This window comes from Microtus oregoni, unplaced genomic scaffold, assembly GCF_018167655.1.
Source record: "Microtus oregoni isolate MIOR12 unplaced genomic scaffold, Mior012 000015F_ref0000493, whole genome shotgun sequence".
Taxonomy (NCBI): domain Eukaryota; kingdom Metazoa; phylum Chordata; class Mammalia; order Rodentia; family Cricetidae; genus Microtus; species Microtus oregoni.
Window position 1 is genome coordinate 17,869,533 of NW_024543074.1, and position 16,049 is coordinate 17,885,581.

General features: G+C 46.5%; 1 protein-coding gene across 2 annotated transcripts in view; it reads left to right on the forward strand.

Moving 5' to 3' along the window:
* The window catches only part of Asic2 (acid sensing ion channel subunit 2), a 1,085,888-nt gene that overhangs the window by 980,689 nt on the left and 89,150 nt on the right, over nt 1-16,049 (forward strand). For both annotated transcript variants that reach the window (XM_041664595.1, XM_041664594.1), the window contains exon 2: nt 8,836-8,986. In XM_041664595.1, the coding sequence (XP_041520529.1) occupies nt 8,836-8,986 (151 nt within the window). The remainder of the gene's footprint in view (nt 1-8,835; nt 8,987-16,049) is intronic.

The following is a 16,049-nucleotide window of genomic DNA, read 5'->3' on the forward strand; positions in this document are numbered from 1 at the left end:
CCTCTCTCTTACCCTCTCTCTCTCTTGCAACCAGGAACAGCATCTGCCACATGAACGTGCTTTCATGAGTGTTTACTAAAGTCATATGTGTTCATGTGGATGCATTTGCACCTGTTTTCAGATGCATATGGAGGTCAGAGGTCAACATTCAGTGTCTTCTTCAACTGCTTCTCTACCTTAATTTTTGAGACAGGGTGTCTCATGAAACCTGGAGTTTGTCAATTGGCTCAGGCTAGTAGGCTAGTGACCTCTACCTGGCCCTCCCACCCCAACCCCCCATGTTTCCAGCAGGGATTACAGACATATTCAGCCACATCTAGCTCTTAGGTGGGTGCCGGGGATCTGAACTCAAGTTCTTCAATTTGCCCAACAGTCATTTTACTGACCATGTCACCTCCCCAGCCCGCAGTCCCCAGCATCATCTATTTAATCTTCTTGGGGGACAGGCACAGTCAGACTTCTTAGAATACAATAAGTGGTCAAAGCACCCTGCGGCAGGAACAAATGAATTTGTCATGCAGGTGTTTGAATAAGATACTGCCCCGGCCTTGGCAGAGCTGACCAGCCACTCAGACTCTGTGCTAATGTGTCTCTCTCACTGGAGCTCATTCCAAACTCCTTTCCTGCAATGTCAGAAAACAGAAGACAGATTCATTTTGTTTCCTGGAAGTCTGATAAAGACCTTTCACTGCGCCACTGTGTGAAATGTATTTGAAGAACTTCAAAGAGAGCAGAAGAAAAATTTCAATGATGAACCCTTAACAAGCACATTATCCTGAAAACAGCCAATGAGAAACTCCGGTGGTTTTCATTGAGAGGAAAGTTGAACGGGGAAGTGCGGTGGGGGAGGCTGAGGCTCCAAGGATTTTCAGAACCATGCAATTTCATTTCCTTCGAGTGTAATAAGTGAGACAGGAAGAGAAGTGTACTGCCCAGAAGATGCCCTAAAGGTCAGGGTTAATGAGCAGGTTAGAAGGTTCGAAGCTTGCAGGCCCAGGTGCGTGCTGCCCGGTAGATGCTTCCATGGCTCCTTAAGGCGCTTATACATAATTAATTTTCCTAAGTAGATACATAGTGTAGCAATGTTGTCTGCACTTTTAATTTGACCAAAGACGGTGTCTTTGTGGGTCTCAACCATTCCTGACCTTTCCTGGCAAGATCTCCACATTGTATTTCCTGTAACCCGTGAGTCAGGATTCCCCGACATTTCATACCAACCCAGAAACAGGCCCTGTAGCCCAAGTGCAGTGCCCCAGAAAGGATCCCTGTTAGAAATGAGAAATCCGGAAGACTCGTGGTGTCTGGCACTCTTGAGATGTCTTTTCCACGCCAGATGGGAGAGCCTTAGGCAAGAAATCAGCTTGCCAACCTGCTGGTATCTGAGCAGGCTGGGAGAGGCATGTGGGTGTGAGCTGCAGCTTTGGGAGCCAGTGAAGTCAAGAGCATGGGCCTTTGGAATAAGGAAGAGACTTGCCCTGGCTTTTGACTACCAGCTGTGTAGCCTGACTCAGCCTCCCTGAGTCTCTCCCTCCCTGTCTGGAAAGAAGGACTGTACTCCTGTCACCACAGGGCAGAGTAAGGACAGTAGGTACAGGGTCACCTAAGGCAATCTGAGGAGGTGGAAGATAACAAAACCAGTCTACAGCTTCCAAGCTGCTGGAAGAGGTTCTGGAAAGCCAGGTACACTGACCCCACCCCTGATCCCCATGCTTCATTGATTTAGAACATCCTGTTTGGGATTGACCACACATCTACATTGACTTAGTTGTTGAGATCCAAATGTAGATTTCACACTATGCTGTATGTGTGAAAGTATCGTGCTTTCCCCAGGACTCTTAGCCTGTGGAAATCCTGTTAGCTCTCCTAGGCTTCCAGCTACAAGCTTAGTACTGTTAAGAAATAAGAAGTCAATGGCACAGGACTGTTTTCGGTTCTTCAAACAACTTGAAGATAAACTGGGTAGAGTAGAGGATACACAAGACAGGAGTCTCAAGGCTACCATTCTTAAGTTCATCTCAGTCTCTCTTTGTTCTTGCCACTACAATAAATCTCCCTATAGTGCATCTCTCTATAGCACACCTCTCTATAGTGCATCTCTCTATAGCGCATCTCTCTATAGTACATCTCTCTATAGCATACCTCTCTATAGTGCATATCTCTATAGTACAACTCTATATAGTGCATCTCTCTATAGCACACCTCTCTATAGCGCATCTCTCTATAGCACATTTCTCTATAGCACATCACATCTCTCTATGGCGCATCCGTCTATAGCACATCTCCCTATAGTGCATCTCTCCTATAGAGCATCTCCCTATAGCACATCTCCCTATAGCGCATCTCTCTATAGCGCATCTCTCTATAGTACATTTCTCTATAACACATCACATCTCTCTATGGTGCATCCGTCTATAGAACATCTCCCTATGGTGTATCTCTCCTATAGAGCATCTCCCTACAGTGTATCTCCCTATAGTGCATCTCCCTACAGTGTATCTCCCTATAGTGCATCTCCCTACAGTGTATCTCCCTATAGTGCATCTCTCCTATAGAGCATCTCTCTATAGCGCATCTCTGTATGGTGCATCCATCTATAGCTCATCTCTCTACAGTGTATCTCCCTATAGCTCATCTCTCTACAGTGTATCTCCCTATAGCGCATCTCCCTACAGTGTATCTCTATATAGCACATCTCTCTTCTGCTGAAAGAATGAGCACAGATCCTCTCTCTGATGCAATCGCTAAAGTGACAATGCTGCTTTACCAGTTTCTCAAGCACAATCACTATCATTCTCTCCATTAGCCTCTGTAGCCCAACCAAGATTATGATGCCCCAGTTAAAAGAGAAAACTGGACTTAGGAATGCCCCATGATTATTCAGGGCCACAGAGTTGACAAGATGCCTTGGCCCCATCCTGTCTGACTGGAAATTCGATGGCTCCTTCTTTTTAACTTTGTCAAGAGAAAGATCCCAGTCTCTGTCTCCACAACCACGTAAGATGTCTGACTCTCCTGATGGTTAGGACCACCAAGGGAAGAACGAGATAGATAGTACCTCTGAAAGTGCCAATCACAGGTAGCACTGAGCAGACTCAGGAGTTGCCAGCTTCCTTCCCTCCAGTCTTACAGAGCCACTCAGAAAGTTGAAGGTTTTTATAGACACTGTAGCCTATGAGCAAGGCACCGCGAAGATACTAGCAATCACCATCATGGCCACGTATCACATTCTCAGTCCGTCTAAAGAGTCCAGTCTGAAGGATGCACATTGCTTAATCCTCATTAAGCCTTACAAACCAATCCAGCTCCAAGACGTTCTCGACTTGCAGCAATCGGCAAGCCCATCCCTGTGAGCCACAAATGGGGCTGTCAACTCTTACCACTAAGGCAGAGAAATGCCGGGAAGAATGGCAGATCTGGAGAAGCAGAGAGCTTGGCCTGACAGCCTAGACTTGAATAAATTGTATTTTCTGCCCGGGGGCGATAAGGTGTAAATCTGAAGCATGTGTTACACTTACCCATCATTATGTCCTGAAATAGGCAAGGAGAACTGCATCTTGTCCGAAGTTTGTAGAAAAATTGTGCTCTGTGTAAATAGCTCAGCAGCCTTTGATGCTGAGCCGAGAGGGAAATAATCCTCAGAAAAACAAGCAGGAGCAGACGACTCCACAGCCCAAGAAGGGAGGCAGGGGAGGCACCAGCCAGTAGGCACTGTGCTTTCTCAGAGCCCCCAGGGCTGCACACACAAAACTAAACTATCTCCCCATCATCTTAGCTCCTGATAGGATTGTTTGCTCTAACATCTTCGTAGAGATGCAAACGTGTTTGGTGCAGGTAAAGAGGAAGCTGGATAGGAGACAGGAGAGGGGAGAGGATTGGATAAGACTTCGGCATGAGCGCTGGACAGAATCAGGTATGGCTAGCCAGCTTACAAGTACACCCGACAGAGGTAGACAAGGGGACATGGGGCAGCAACACCTTGGAACCCATTCATTCACTCACTCATTGATTCATTCACCCATTCAACAAAATACACACTTCCTGTCGTCTAGAAACTTACAGTCTAGTGAGGAAATAATGACCTAGTTCCACCCTGTGGCAGGGAAACACAGAGTGAGCGAGATAATAAGGCAAGAAGGCTGAACCCATGCAGATCCTGGAGCCAGAGACTGAGGCGGGTGAATGAGGCATGTCTGGGACGATGAAGTGTGATGCATGCAAAGTATGTGGGGAGAATATTCCAGACAGAAGAAACCTGTGGACAGGCCCTGTGGGGGAAGAGCATCTGGACCTCTGCGAACTGAATTGCCCGGGAATGTGAAACATAAAGGGGAAGAAGGGAGAAGGAGGATGTGCAAGACTCTAGAGGGTCTGGGGCTTTAACATTAGGCTTCTTCCTGCTGGGCCTGTGTTGTGCGTCACTATTCCTAGGGAGGTCTGAACAGGGCTACTAACCCCAGACAGGGAACTAATGAAAACAGATCCAAGTGTAGCTACCACGCTTGTCCGACTTGGTGAACCAATGAGTTTTAGTGGCGTTACTTATAGGATTGTGGGTGCGAGGTTACTTACAGGAGCAAGAACAACTCAATGACAACTCCACCACCAAAATCCCACCACAGCATGACTGAAGGTGCACAAAAGCAAGAAACTGCGAGTGTGCTGCACAGCCTGCAGGCCCTCAACAGATTGGACGGGGTTTGTCTTTTTTAGAAAGCTCTGCTAAGCTCTGCTTCCTCCAGTCTGCCTGGCTGCTCCGAGAGTCTTCCAGGCAGCTGAGCTCGTTCGACAGTGTCTCAGCAATCGTTACTGCTTATATATGCTTGCGGAGAGAGGGGCCCAGTGAATCTGGTCAGTTTCACAGACTTCCTGAAGCTATTTTGAGCTGTTTACTTCCTGTCTTAATGAGTTTCCCTGCAGGATGGGGTGTTGCACCTCCCCTTGGAGCATCCTATTGTTTCACCTCCCTGTAAACTTCTTAATGAGCTTTGCTCCAAGATGGAAGGTTTTCCGAAGTGCAGCACAGCAGCCTGACTTCCAAGAAGAACTTGGCCGCCATAGACCACCAGACTTGATAATGATCAGCCTGGTGCCCAACCCTGACCCACTCTGCCCAATCAGTCCACACCAGCACACTGGAGATTGTGCCCCAGCACCCTCCTGGGGAGGAAGGGCAGCAAATAGAAGCCTGGTGTAAGTGCACTAACAGGGACTAACATCTGGGCTGGAATGAGGGCCCAGCCTGGCAAGGGCTTGTCAAAGAGCAGGATGTAACTCTCTGTGCGCCCTACACTAAGGGACTTTCCTACTCTCTTCTCTACAGAGAAGGACTTCAGCTCACCGACTTCAGCTCCCGCGAGCCTGCATAGAGAGGACAAGTGGTAGCTAAGAGAAGTTCACAGGGGAGGGACCAAAGAAAGCTCTACATCCTGTTAAACTGAGGAAGACCACCTCAAAGAAGGACAAAGATTTTAATGAGTGTTCCATTGGGACACATCCTCACTGTGGACCGTAGGGCAGCCTCAACCTCCCTGGTCTTCATGCCCTTATCTATAAAGGGAAGGGGATGAATGAGATGATCTCCTGGACCACTCCATTCCTGTCTGTTGCTCAGGGGATGGGGTGTCACTGCCTTTATCAAGACACTTGGCACAGCACGTGTGTGGCCAGGCTAGGATCTGGACTAACTTCAGGAATAGACAGCACATTCTATCCTCGGCCCAATATTCTAAAGGTCAAGGGCTAAGTAGTGGAGGAAAAGGAAGTTAATTGGGGCAGCTGGGATGTGCAATAATTAGACACTAGGCTGGAATTTGCTTTTACCAACAAATCTCGCCATGCGGATGGGCTAAGTGTAATTATGGGTAGTTTTCGAGGCTAAGTGTTTATAGTGTCTATACACATTAAGGAAAAGAAGGGAGGGCTTTGTTGAAACACCCTGGAAGTCATTCCTGACATAGTCAACCCCTTGCAATGATTGTGCTTACTATAAAATGCTCTGCTTGTTGCCTTACCAACATCTCTCCAGGGGACGGGTTCATTAGCTGAGTCCAGTTACTGTGTGCAACAGCGACAAGAAAGTTCAGTTCTTAGAGGAACTGTTTGCTTAGGGCTTTTGGCTCTCTAGCTCTTCTCCCACCGTGAGCCGAGAGAGCAACCTGGCCATCCTGAAGCAGTACAGCTAGCCAGCAATTGAGTCGTTCTGTATAATGGAGAAGATGTAGGGCTGTTCTACTCGCACTTCTTGCAGATGCTAAAGGCAGACAGTAGGCCCTAGGGGTTTGCCACCGTCCTGTTCCTTGCATGTTGTAGGAGCACACATGAATAATGACTGGCTGATTAAAAACAAGCAAAGTGGAGAAGCAGCGAAGAAGGTGCTTCCTCTGAGAGGTGACCCCGTGACCCAGAGCCCTGTGTTCCTTCTGGGACAGCATAACCAGGGGGTTGTGTTTGACGTGGATTTGAATCCCAGCTTCTCTTGTTACTAGTTGTGGAGTTTTAATTTCCTTGATTTCCATCTCTGCAATACCCGTCCACAGTCACTGCTGTGAAGACCAAATGCAGTAATCATCCAAAGTCCAACACAGTGACTGACACATGGTTCTCTTTGTCTTCCTTTTTGTGGCCCTTAAGAGCTGCTCAAGAAAGGCCGTCCCCAGGGCAGCACTTGTGCTCAACCTGGCCCTGACTGAATGGCAGGGAGCCAGAGGGAAGTGGCCTGCACCCAGATCTCAGTGGCTGCAGGAATTCAATTCAGTCAGCATGGCTTTCTTCCAGCCAATCTTGCCAGATGTATTTGGCTTCAGCTCGAGGTTGCAAAGTGTTATATAACCAAAAATCAAAAAAGAAAGAAAGAAAAAGACTAGCATTTACAGAAAGCTCATAGTTTTTAGTGACCTTGAGAAGAAGCAGAGTCCTGGACTAGAACTCCCATTTTACAGACAAGGGAATCATGGCTTAAAGGGTTTATTTGGTGCATTTAATACCAAATACTGAGGGACAAGGTGAAAACTTGGACAGAGCTCTCTCATCCCTTGCCCTGGACTTCTTCCACACAACATCTTTATGATCATGCTTTCATCAAGCAAAAATAGAATAAGCCTGTTCTGTATGCCATCTAAGTGCTCGGACTCAGAAGTGAAAGGCGGAGTCAAGTTCAGGAGAGATGCATTCAGTATGATGGAAGCTGTGGGGAAGAACAAGGAGAGGCAAGAAAGAAGGGTCACCCAGCCCTGCAAGTCTTCCTGGAGGAGAAGAGGCATCAGTTTAGCCTTGGAGACAGTGAGTAGTTGTCCAGGCAGAGAAGAATAAGCAGATTTACAGGTGTCAGACGTAGCAAGGGCAAAGGCAGAAGCAGGGAGACAGCAGGGTATACTCCAGGGCTACAGACCTATTGTCCCGATTCCACCTCCACTCTCTCGCTCATCCACTCATTTAACATGTATTTATGGCGTCTGTGTGCCAGACACTGCGTGAGCTACTGGGGGAAGACGCATGAATGTGCTAGCAGATGTAGTCCCTGAGACCTCGGACTTGACCATCCCATGATGCCTGCAGGCTGAGGCAGGAAGGAAGAGGACAGGAAGTAGGCAGGTATGTGAAGAGCATACTATAGAAGGCCAGGTAAAGAGGTTGTCGATTTCAACCTGCAGGAGATGGACCGGTCTTAATAGATTTTCAGCACAGGATCAACTTCAGAAAGATAAGTTTATAACGTAGCTAGAGAGAGTTGTCTGGAACTCCAAGAGTCAGTTAAGGAACCAGAGCAGCAGTGACAGGAAGGGGCCGCTTCTATCCAGCAGGATAGAAAGAGAATGACAAAAGTCAAGGCAGATATGGGATACTGATGAGCCTTGTTGGCTGCTTATGTATGGGGGAGAAAAAGAAAGACTGGACAGTGAGACTGGCAGGGGAGTCTAGGTTGAGCCCCTTGACAAGCAGATGCTGTTCCCCCTGATGGGAATTCGGGGAACTGATGGAAGAGTGTGTGGTTTTCCCTGGGGAGAGGCCAACAAATGGCTGTTCACTCAGCTGGGGCCCCAATGACAAAGAATAGGTCCACCCAAGCCTAGCCTCATGTTGGGGTTATCACCAAGCTGGATAAGGGTTGCTTACAAAATATGGATGGCCCAAACGCAGTGACATCACCAAAGAGCCCACCTCATCATGATTTATAGCTCACAGATCTTCATCCCTGAAGCTCCCTATGCTACCTACAGGCCACTCAATTCTATGCAAGAGTCTCCTCTCCTGTAATCTGTGAGTTTTGTTTACTTCCTGTGCCTTGTAAGTTTAGTTACTTCCTACCTCTTGATATACCCCTCCCTGGCCTTCAAAAGAAAATGTTTCTGATATGGAAGAAATAGCAGCATAAGTAGAATATTGGAGCAAGTCCTGTGCCTTCTGGGACAGGCAGAGTGTAGGGCATCTGGGGAACATCTGGAAGGCGTTTCTCAGAAGTAGTGTTGTTGTATCTGCAGCCTGGGAAGGAGCCTGAAGCTTGGGGTATGGCTTAGAGGGTCAAGAGTTTCAAGATGATGTTATACGTGCTTGGAAATGGGTGGAATTTTTGGGGAGGGTGCCCCAAAGTGGTCAGATAACACTCAACAAGCCCCTGGGAGTACCCAAATTTCTTATTTGATACCAAAATCTTATTTGACAGACAACCAGCCATTAGGCAAGATAAGAAATAGAGAAATCTTTAGTACAAGAGGGTTAAGATTAGTGGGCAGTAGAGACTCTGACTGGCTGTGGGAGTTCTAAGGTCTTGCCCATCCCTGGAGCTCAATGTGATGTCACCATGTCCTTTTCTCTCTCTCTTTTTCTTCTCTCCTTCAGGTGTTTACAAAATATGGGAAGTGTTACATGTTTAACTCAGGCGAGGATGGCAAGCCTCTGCTCACCACAGTCAAGGGGGGGACGGGCAACGGGCTGGAGATCATGCTGGACATTCAGCAAGATGAGTACCTGCCCATCTGGGGAGAGACAGGTGAGCTGGGCCCAGAAACTCTGGCACCGGGTGGTGGCAAGGGATATAGGCTTCCCTCAGAAAGGCTGATGTGAGCCAAGTAGGTTATTCTTTGGCAAGGGGTCAGGTATATTCTGACAGATGGTGAAGCTGTCCCTGGCATGCTTATGCCCCTGGTTCCCTCGGATTCCTCCAGTTTAGAGGATAAAGGATGTGAGTATTGGGGAGAGAGAAAAGGCAGGGAGAGGAGGTCTAGAAGAAGGTTTAAAGGAACTGTTATGGTTGGGGGGTGAGTAGTTTGATCTGGGGGAGAAGAGGGTGGAATAAGTCAATATAATCTTCTCTGAGTCATCCCAAATACCAGATCTATCCATGAAGTCCAACTACAAGGACACCAGGATATGCCTGGGGACTATGGAGGAGGAGGATACAAGGTGTTAGAAAATCAATGAACATGGACCTGGGGACATGAAACCATGCATGTGTAAGGCCCTAGAGTTCTGTGTGTGCTGCTTTAAGTATTCATTCTTTTTATTCTGTAGTTTATCATTAGCAATCAAAGTAAGAATGTTACGATGCGTCTTAGTGTTTCTGTTAATATGAGGAGACACCATGGTCACGGCAACTCTTTAAAGGAAAACATTTTATTGGGACTGGCTTACAGTTCAGAGGTTAGTCTGTTGTCATCATGGCAGGAAGCATAACAGCATAACAGCATGCGGACAGACATGGTGCTGGAGAGGTACCTGAGAGTTCTACGTCTGGAATGGCAGGCAGCAGGAAGAGACAGTGAGCTACTTGGCCTAGCATGAGCTTCTAAAACTTCAAGGCCTACCCCTAGTGAAACACTTTCTCCATAAAGACGACATACAATCCAGAAGGCCACACTTCCTAATAGTGCCACTTCCTCTGGACCTATGGGGGCCATTTTCATTCAAACCACCACATGGGAGGGGGAGGCTAAGTCATTGATCACAGCCTAGTAAAAGGAAGAAATGCTCCATGGTAGAAGTGGGGACACAGGGAAAGGCTCTGGGTACACAGTGTATTTTTGAATGGGGTCTTAAGATGGCCCTGAATTATCTAGGTGAGACTAATGTCATCAAAATGGTGTCTATAAGAGGGGCATAGGAAGGTCAGGAAGAAGAAAGGGCAGTGTGATGTAGCCATAAGCCAAGGAATATAGGAAGTTTCTAGAATTTCACCAGAAAAAGAATATCAAGATGTGTCTAAGACTAACAGTCAGAGATATAAATAGTATCCATATAGTAGTAATGTTGTACACAGGGCACATCAGGGAGTATCTCTGTCACTGTTCTGTTACTGTGAAGAAACACCATGACCGTGGCAAACTCTTATAAAGGAAACCATTTAACTGGGGCTGGCTTACAGTCTCAGAGGTTTAGTCCATTGGCATCATGGCAAGAAACATGACAGCATGCAGGCAGACGTGGTGCTGAAGAAGTAGCTGAGAGTTCTATATCTGGGTCTTCAGGCAGCAGGAAGAGAGCGACTCTGGGCCTAGCTCTTGCTTCTGAGACCTCCAAGCTCACCCCCAGTGACATACTTCCTCCATCAAGACCACACCTACCCCCAACAAGGCCTAATTATTTCAAATAATGCCACTCTCTGGTGACCAAACATTCTTATTCAAACCACCACATTCCACTCTCTTGCTCACATAGGCTTATAGTCTTATCATAATGCAAAAAATATGTATTCAGTCCAACTTCAAAAGTCCCCATGGTCTATCACAGTCTCAACACTGTTTCAAATTCCGAAGTTCAAAGTCTCTTCTGAGACTCAAGGAAATCTCTTAACTGTAACCTTGTAAAATCGAAATCAAAAAGCAGATCGCATACTTCCAACATACAATGGCACAGGATATATATTACCATTCCAAAAGGTAGGAAAGGGAGCAAAGTGAGAAGAAAATACTGTACCAAAGAAAGTCTGCAAACCAGCTGGGCAAACTCCAGACTGCATCTCCATGTCTGATGTCAAAGGGCTCTTCAGATCTCCAACTCCTTTCAGCTTTGTTGGCTACAACACACTTTTCTCTCTTGGGCTGGTTCCCCACCTAGTCTGCAGCTCTCAGCAAGTATCCCATGGCTCTGGCATCTCCAGAATCTTAGGGTCTTCAACACAATCCAGGCTTCACCTTGGAGTCTCTAACACAATCCAGGCTTCGCCTTCACAGCTTCATGCAGTGGCCTCTCTAGGCCTCTGTTCAGGGGCACCCCTGCCACATGCCTGACCTCAGCAGCTTTCCTTAGCCATGGAGAAAGATTGCACAACACCTGCCTTCTGCCTTGACTCTAAAGACAGAACCATGTAGCCAAAGCTTCCAAATTCTGTTGCTTTCTGGGGACTTAAATTTGACTCCTCGTTCAAATATATTTTCATAGGCTTTCTGTTTTCTGTGGTTTCTTTATTGCTTAAGCTTTTTCTTAATTCCTTTTCACAAGTTGGAAGCTCAGTTGGGTGGGGTCTTGCCTTGAGTTCACTGCTCCTTTTATTCAGTTTAGCATCAGGCTTTCCTTTAAACTCTTTCTCTCTTTGAGCACTAGTCTTAGCTCCAATATAGTTCCTGGTTCTCCTTTTCTCCTCAAATTGTACATTTTTTATTTTTCCTTGTTCGTCTTGCTCCTTTTCGTTATAGATCTGCATAAGAGTGTCCACTAACAACCACATGACACAGTCTTGAAATCTTCTCTGCAACACCATTAATCAAAAATTCTTCATTTTTTTTTTTTGCCTCAGGCAGATTTTCTGGACAGGGTCAAAAAGCAGCAACATTCTTTGCAAAAATATTGCAAGAATGATCTCTGAACCACTTACTTAAATTCTCCCCCACTGAAACTTCTTGAGCTCTGGCCCCCACAGTTCAAATTGCCCTCAGCACTGTCTTCTATGTTCCTACTAGGATGGCCCATTAAGCCCCACTCGAAGTGTTCAACTGCTTTCCTTATCCAAAGTCCTAAAATCCATATTCTGCCAACATAAGAGCGTGGTCAAGCCAATCACAAGAATACACTCCCTGGTATTAACTTCTTTCTAGTCATCGTTCTATTTTTATGAAGAGATACCACAACCATGGCAACTCTTATAAAGGAAAGCATTTAATTGGGGCTGGCTTATGGTTTCACAGGTTTAGTCCATTATCAGCATGGCACAAAGCATAGCAGCATGCAGACAGACATGGTACTGGAGAAGGAGCCATGAGTTCTGCATTCAGATTAGCAGGCAGCAGGAAGAGAGAGCCACTGGGTCTGGCTTCAGCTTCCAAAACCTCCAAGCCCACCCCCAATGTCACACTTCTTCCAACAAGCCCCCACCTCCTAACCCTTCTAGGCTATGCCACTCCCTGATGACCAAGCATTCAAATGCACAGTCTATGGGGGCCATTCTCATTCAAAACAGCACAGGGAGGGTAGCTGAGCGGGTGAGGTGAGCCTGCAGAGACCAGTAGAGAAGAATAGAAAGAATAGATCCAGCAGAAGAGAGAGCCTGAGCCTTAAAGCCAGAGCTGAGAAAGAGAGAGGCCAGACACCCCTAACTCTATATTTTGTTGCCCCTCCCATGCTTACTCTCACTGAGGAAGAGCCTGAGGCCTGGCTTCTCCATAGCCCTGCCTTCCAGCTGCCAAGGCAGAAGGCTTTCAGCCCTGAAGATGACCAGCTGCAGTGACAAGCTTTCTCCTGCAACCAAACTGTCTCCTTCTCCCCAGCACCTCATCTGAGCACCCTGATGGAGAGAGGTGACCGTGGTCATTGATGCCCACATGATGGGTATCTCTCAGTTGCTTCAGCTGGGAAAGTAAACTCTCCCTATCTAGGAGGTAAAATCTCCCTATACCACATGCAGCAGGATAAAAGTCTGTGTTCCCACTTAGCTCTGGCATCTCTGAGAGCGAGTCATCTGGACCAGACTTTTCAAAATATTTTTAGGTGAGGCTGAATACTTGGATTATGGGATTTGTAACCTTCTAACCCCAAGTCCTGGAGGTAGGTTCCTGAAGTGTATTCCTTCGTACAGAAGCAAAAACATATGTGCCTGTTAAATTATCTAAAGGAAAAGACAGGGATATTAAATAAGCCCTTCCTCAAAGCCACCCAGTTGGAAGTTCTGGATTCTTATATCAGCCCTTCCTCCCTTCCTCTACTGTATTTTTCTTCAGGCTGAGAAGCCAGCTGAGCAATGGCTGTCTCAATGTCACTGAGAGACCTTGGTTCCTAAAGTTGCTTATTTCCTGGGTGATGAGCTTCAGTGGGACACTTGTCTGTGAAGTCACCTGAGTAGGGACAGAGACACCTGACTCCTTGGCTATTGGTCCTAAGGTCTATGAGCAACAGTACTGCCACAGCTACCAAAAACAGCCTTCCAGACCTACCAAGGTACATGGCTGCACAGATGCCAGCTTGTTTCTCAATTCCTGAAGGAAGGATCCTAGGTCCCTATAGGAAATATCTGGGTGATGATGGAGGAGAAAAGAAATGTAACTGCCGGGGGAATGGCCGCAGATGGCTTGATGACCCAGGCAGTGTAAGAAAACAGAGAAAATGGAGTAACAGGGTGATGCAAACCCAATGGCAAATCTAGTTCTTCCGATTCTAGCCGTGTGTCTTGGGACAAGTAGAGGAACTTTGGGTTCCTCGTTTGTAAAACAGAGGTGAATAAAAACTGAAATTCATTGGCTGTTCAGGATGGCTAAGGGACTCAGAGGAGAGGGCTCCTTATGCTCCACAGGAAAGGACAATTTAGAGATCTCATAATGTCACATGGGTCTTAGTTGCCCTTGATGTCGGGAATCCTCTTCCTATTGGAAGAGAATCTTTGAGACTCTTGCCTTGTGGATAGCCCCACGCTCAGAAAGAGAAAGAAGGAAAGAGGGAGCAAGGACCTTCCTTGGATGTAATTCCAATGGGAGGACACTAATTTGAAAGACCACTGTGACCTCATGCTTAGTATACAGAAGGTAACTCCATGAAAATGATCACAAATGCCCCTTCCACCAGGCTGCTGATGGTCCACGTTAAGGAGCCCAGGGCATCAAACATCTCTAAGTGGGACACCCTGGCAATCTCCCATTTTGAGGTTGCATGTGAACCTAGACAGGGTGCCCCAAAATGGGCCCTGTGGAGAATCAGAAGTTCTGGGACTTTATATGTTCCACAAATAAAAAGGCTCTGGGGTCAGAAAAAGAATCTGGGGATCCCTGGTTAGACCGTGAAATGCACCTTTATTCATTGTGGGAATTCTTTAATTTGCTACATCATGAATCTCCAAGACAGATATATTGTACGCAGCATTTATTTTCTAAATGCCTTTGGCCATGGAAGCCTCCTTTTCCATAAAGGAGCTCACAAAATATGCTTCTGGAAAAAACCATCCTAGACCAGAGAAGTGCAGATTTCACGGCCAGAGTTTTCTAACGGAAATTAAATTGAAGACAGGTGGGAGGTTGTTAAAAATGAAACTCTGTGTAGATACCTCTGAGTAACTTCAAAGATAAAAGAAATAGGCAATGGGTTATCTGGGTTGCACATGAGAGGAACCTGAATCAAACAAGCTTAGGCATCAAAAGAATTGTATTGCCCTTGGAAACTGAGACAAACTCCAACCACCAGCCAGCAGGAGGAGAGGGCTGCAGCTCAGAGAGTGCTGGGACCAAGGTGCCTGTCCCCTGGGTGTTCTCACCTGCCTCCCTCTGAATTCCTACCCTTCTCCCTCAGGAGACACAGGCTTTTTCTATGCATATTGTATCCAATGTATTCATGTAGCTCTCAGCAGTTACTAAGATTTTTATGTTTCAGATCCTGCCACACGGCCAGACTACTTTGATTGCATCATTGATCTCCCATTAAACACACACACACACACACACACACACACACACACAAAGGTAGTTATTGGCCCAACTGAGTTGAGTGACCCAACCCTGGGCCAATCAACAGTGAGTAGGGGAGTGCCCTTCTACTGGGGACTCAGCAATGGATACTGGGAAGTTGGATGGAGGTGAGGAGGAGGGGGTCCCTCAGAGAACTGGGCTGGAAGAGGTGGACCAAGGGGAGGGCTGAGAGGAGCTGCATCTGAAGAGACCAGAATCTGTGCTGAGGGAGCTTCAGTTCTTAGTGCCTGTGCTCAATCACAGGGAATATGACAGCCAGGGCTCCCTCTTCCCAGATCTTCCACCTCTCATTCATTTCAATGCAAAATACACTGTTGTAATCAAATATAATCTGCCTTCATTTTCCCAAATCCTAGTGTTAAGCATGCATGAATGTGATATTATGTCAGATATATTTCTGAGCAGAGGAATTATTTTTGAGATCTGTGCTGTAGCATGGTAAAATCAGCCCCCATCATCCCTTGGGCCCTACCCCAGCCTAATGTCTCCTTCGGTGACTTCACTCTGAATATACTGGCTTTCCTTGGTGCTTCTGGAATATTCCAGGACTGTCTTCCTTCAGGGCATCTGTATCTGCTATTCTCTCTGCTTATAATCTATTACTCGAGCGCCTACCTGATTTCCTCCTCTGCGCAGTTTTTGCTCTATTATCACCTGCTGGGTAAGGCTCTGTTTTTACAATTGTGACCCTACCTACTCTCACTCCATCTCTCACCTGCCAAACTGGTCCCTTCATCCATATTGTGTTCCTTTCTTCAAATATGCTACACGATTTACCTTTGTTATTTATTTATTTTGGTCTGTCCCTTCCCATAAAACATAAGCCCCTAGCATCTTGAATCTGGATCTCACAGGATAATAAGTATTTGTTGATGGAGAAAAAAAAATCACTTGAATTATGCATACTGCTAGAGTCAAGACGAAGAAGGAACAAGTATTAATGATCAGCTACTGTGTGCCACAAACATTCTGTCTCGTGACCCCTTCCTGATCCCCTGCTAATGAGGTATTACAGTGCCCAGTGAAAGATGAAGAAACTAGGTCCCAGAGAAGTTGAGTGAGCTCCCCAGGGGCAATCTAGTTAAGTGGATGAAGCAGTTGAATTAAGTGTAAAACCGCATAGGAAGCCCAAAGCAACCATGCTCAGTCCACCAAGCCCTTTTAATGTGCAAA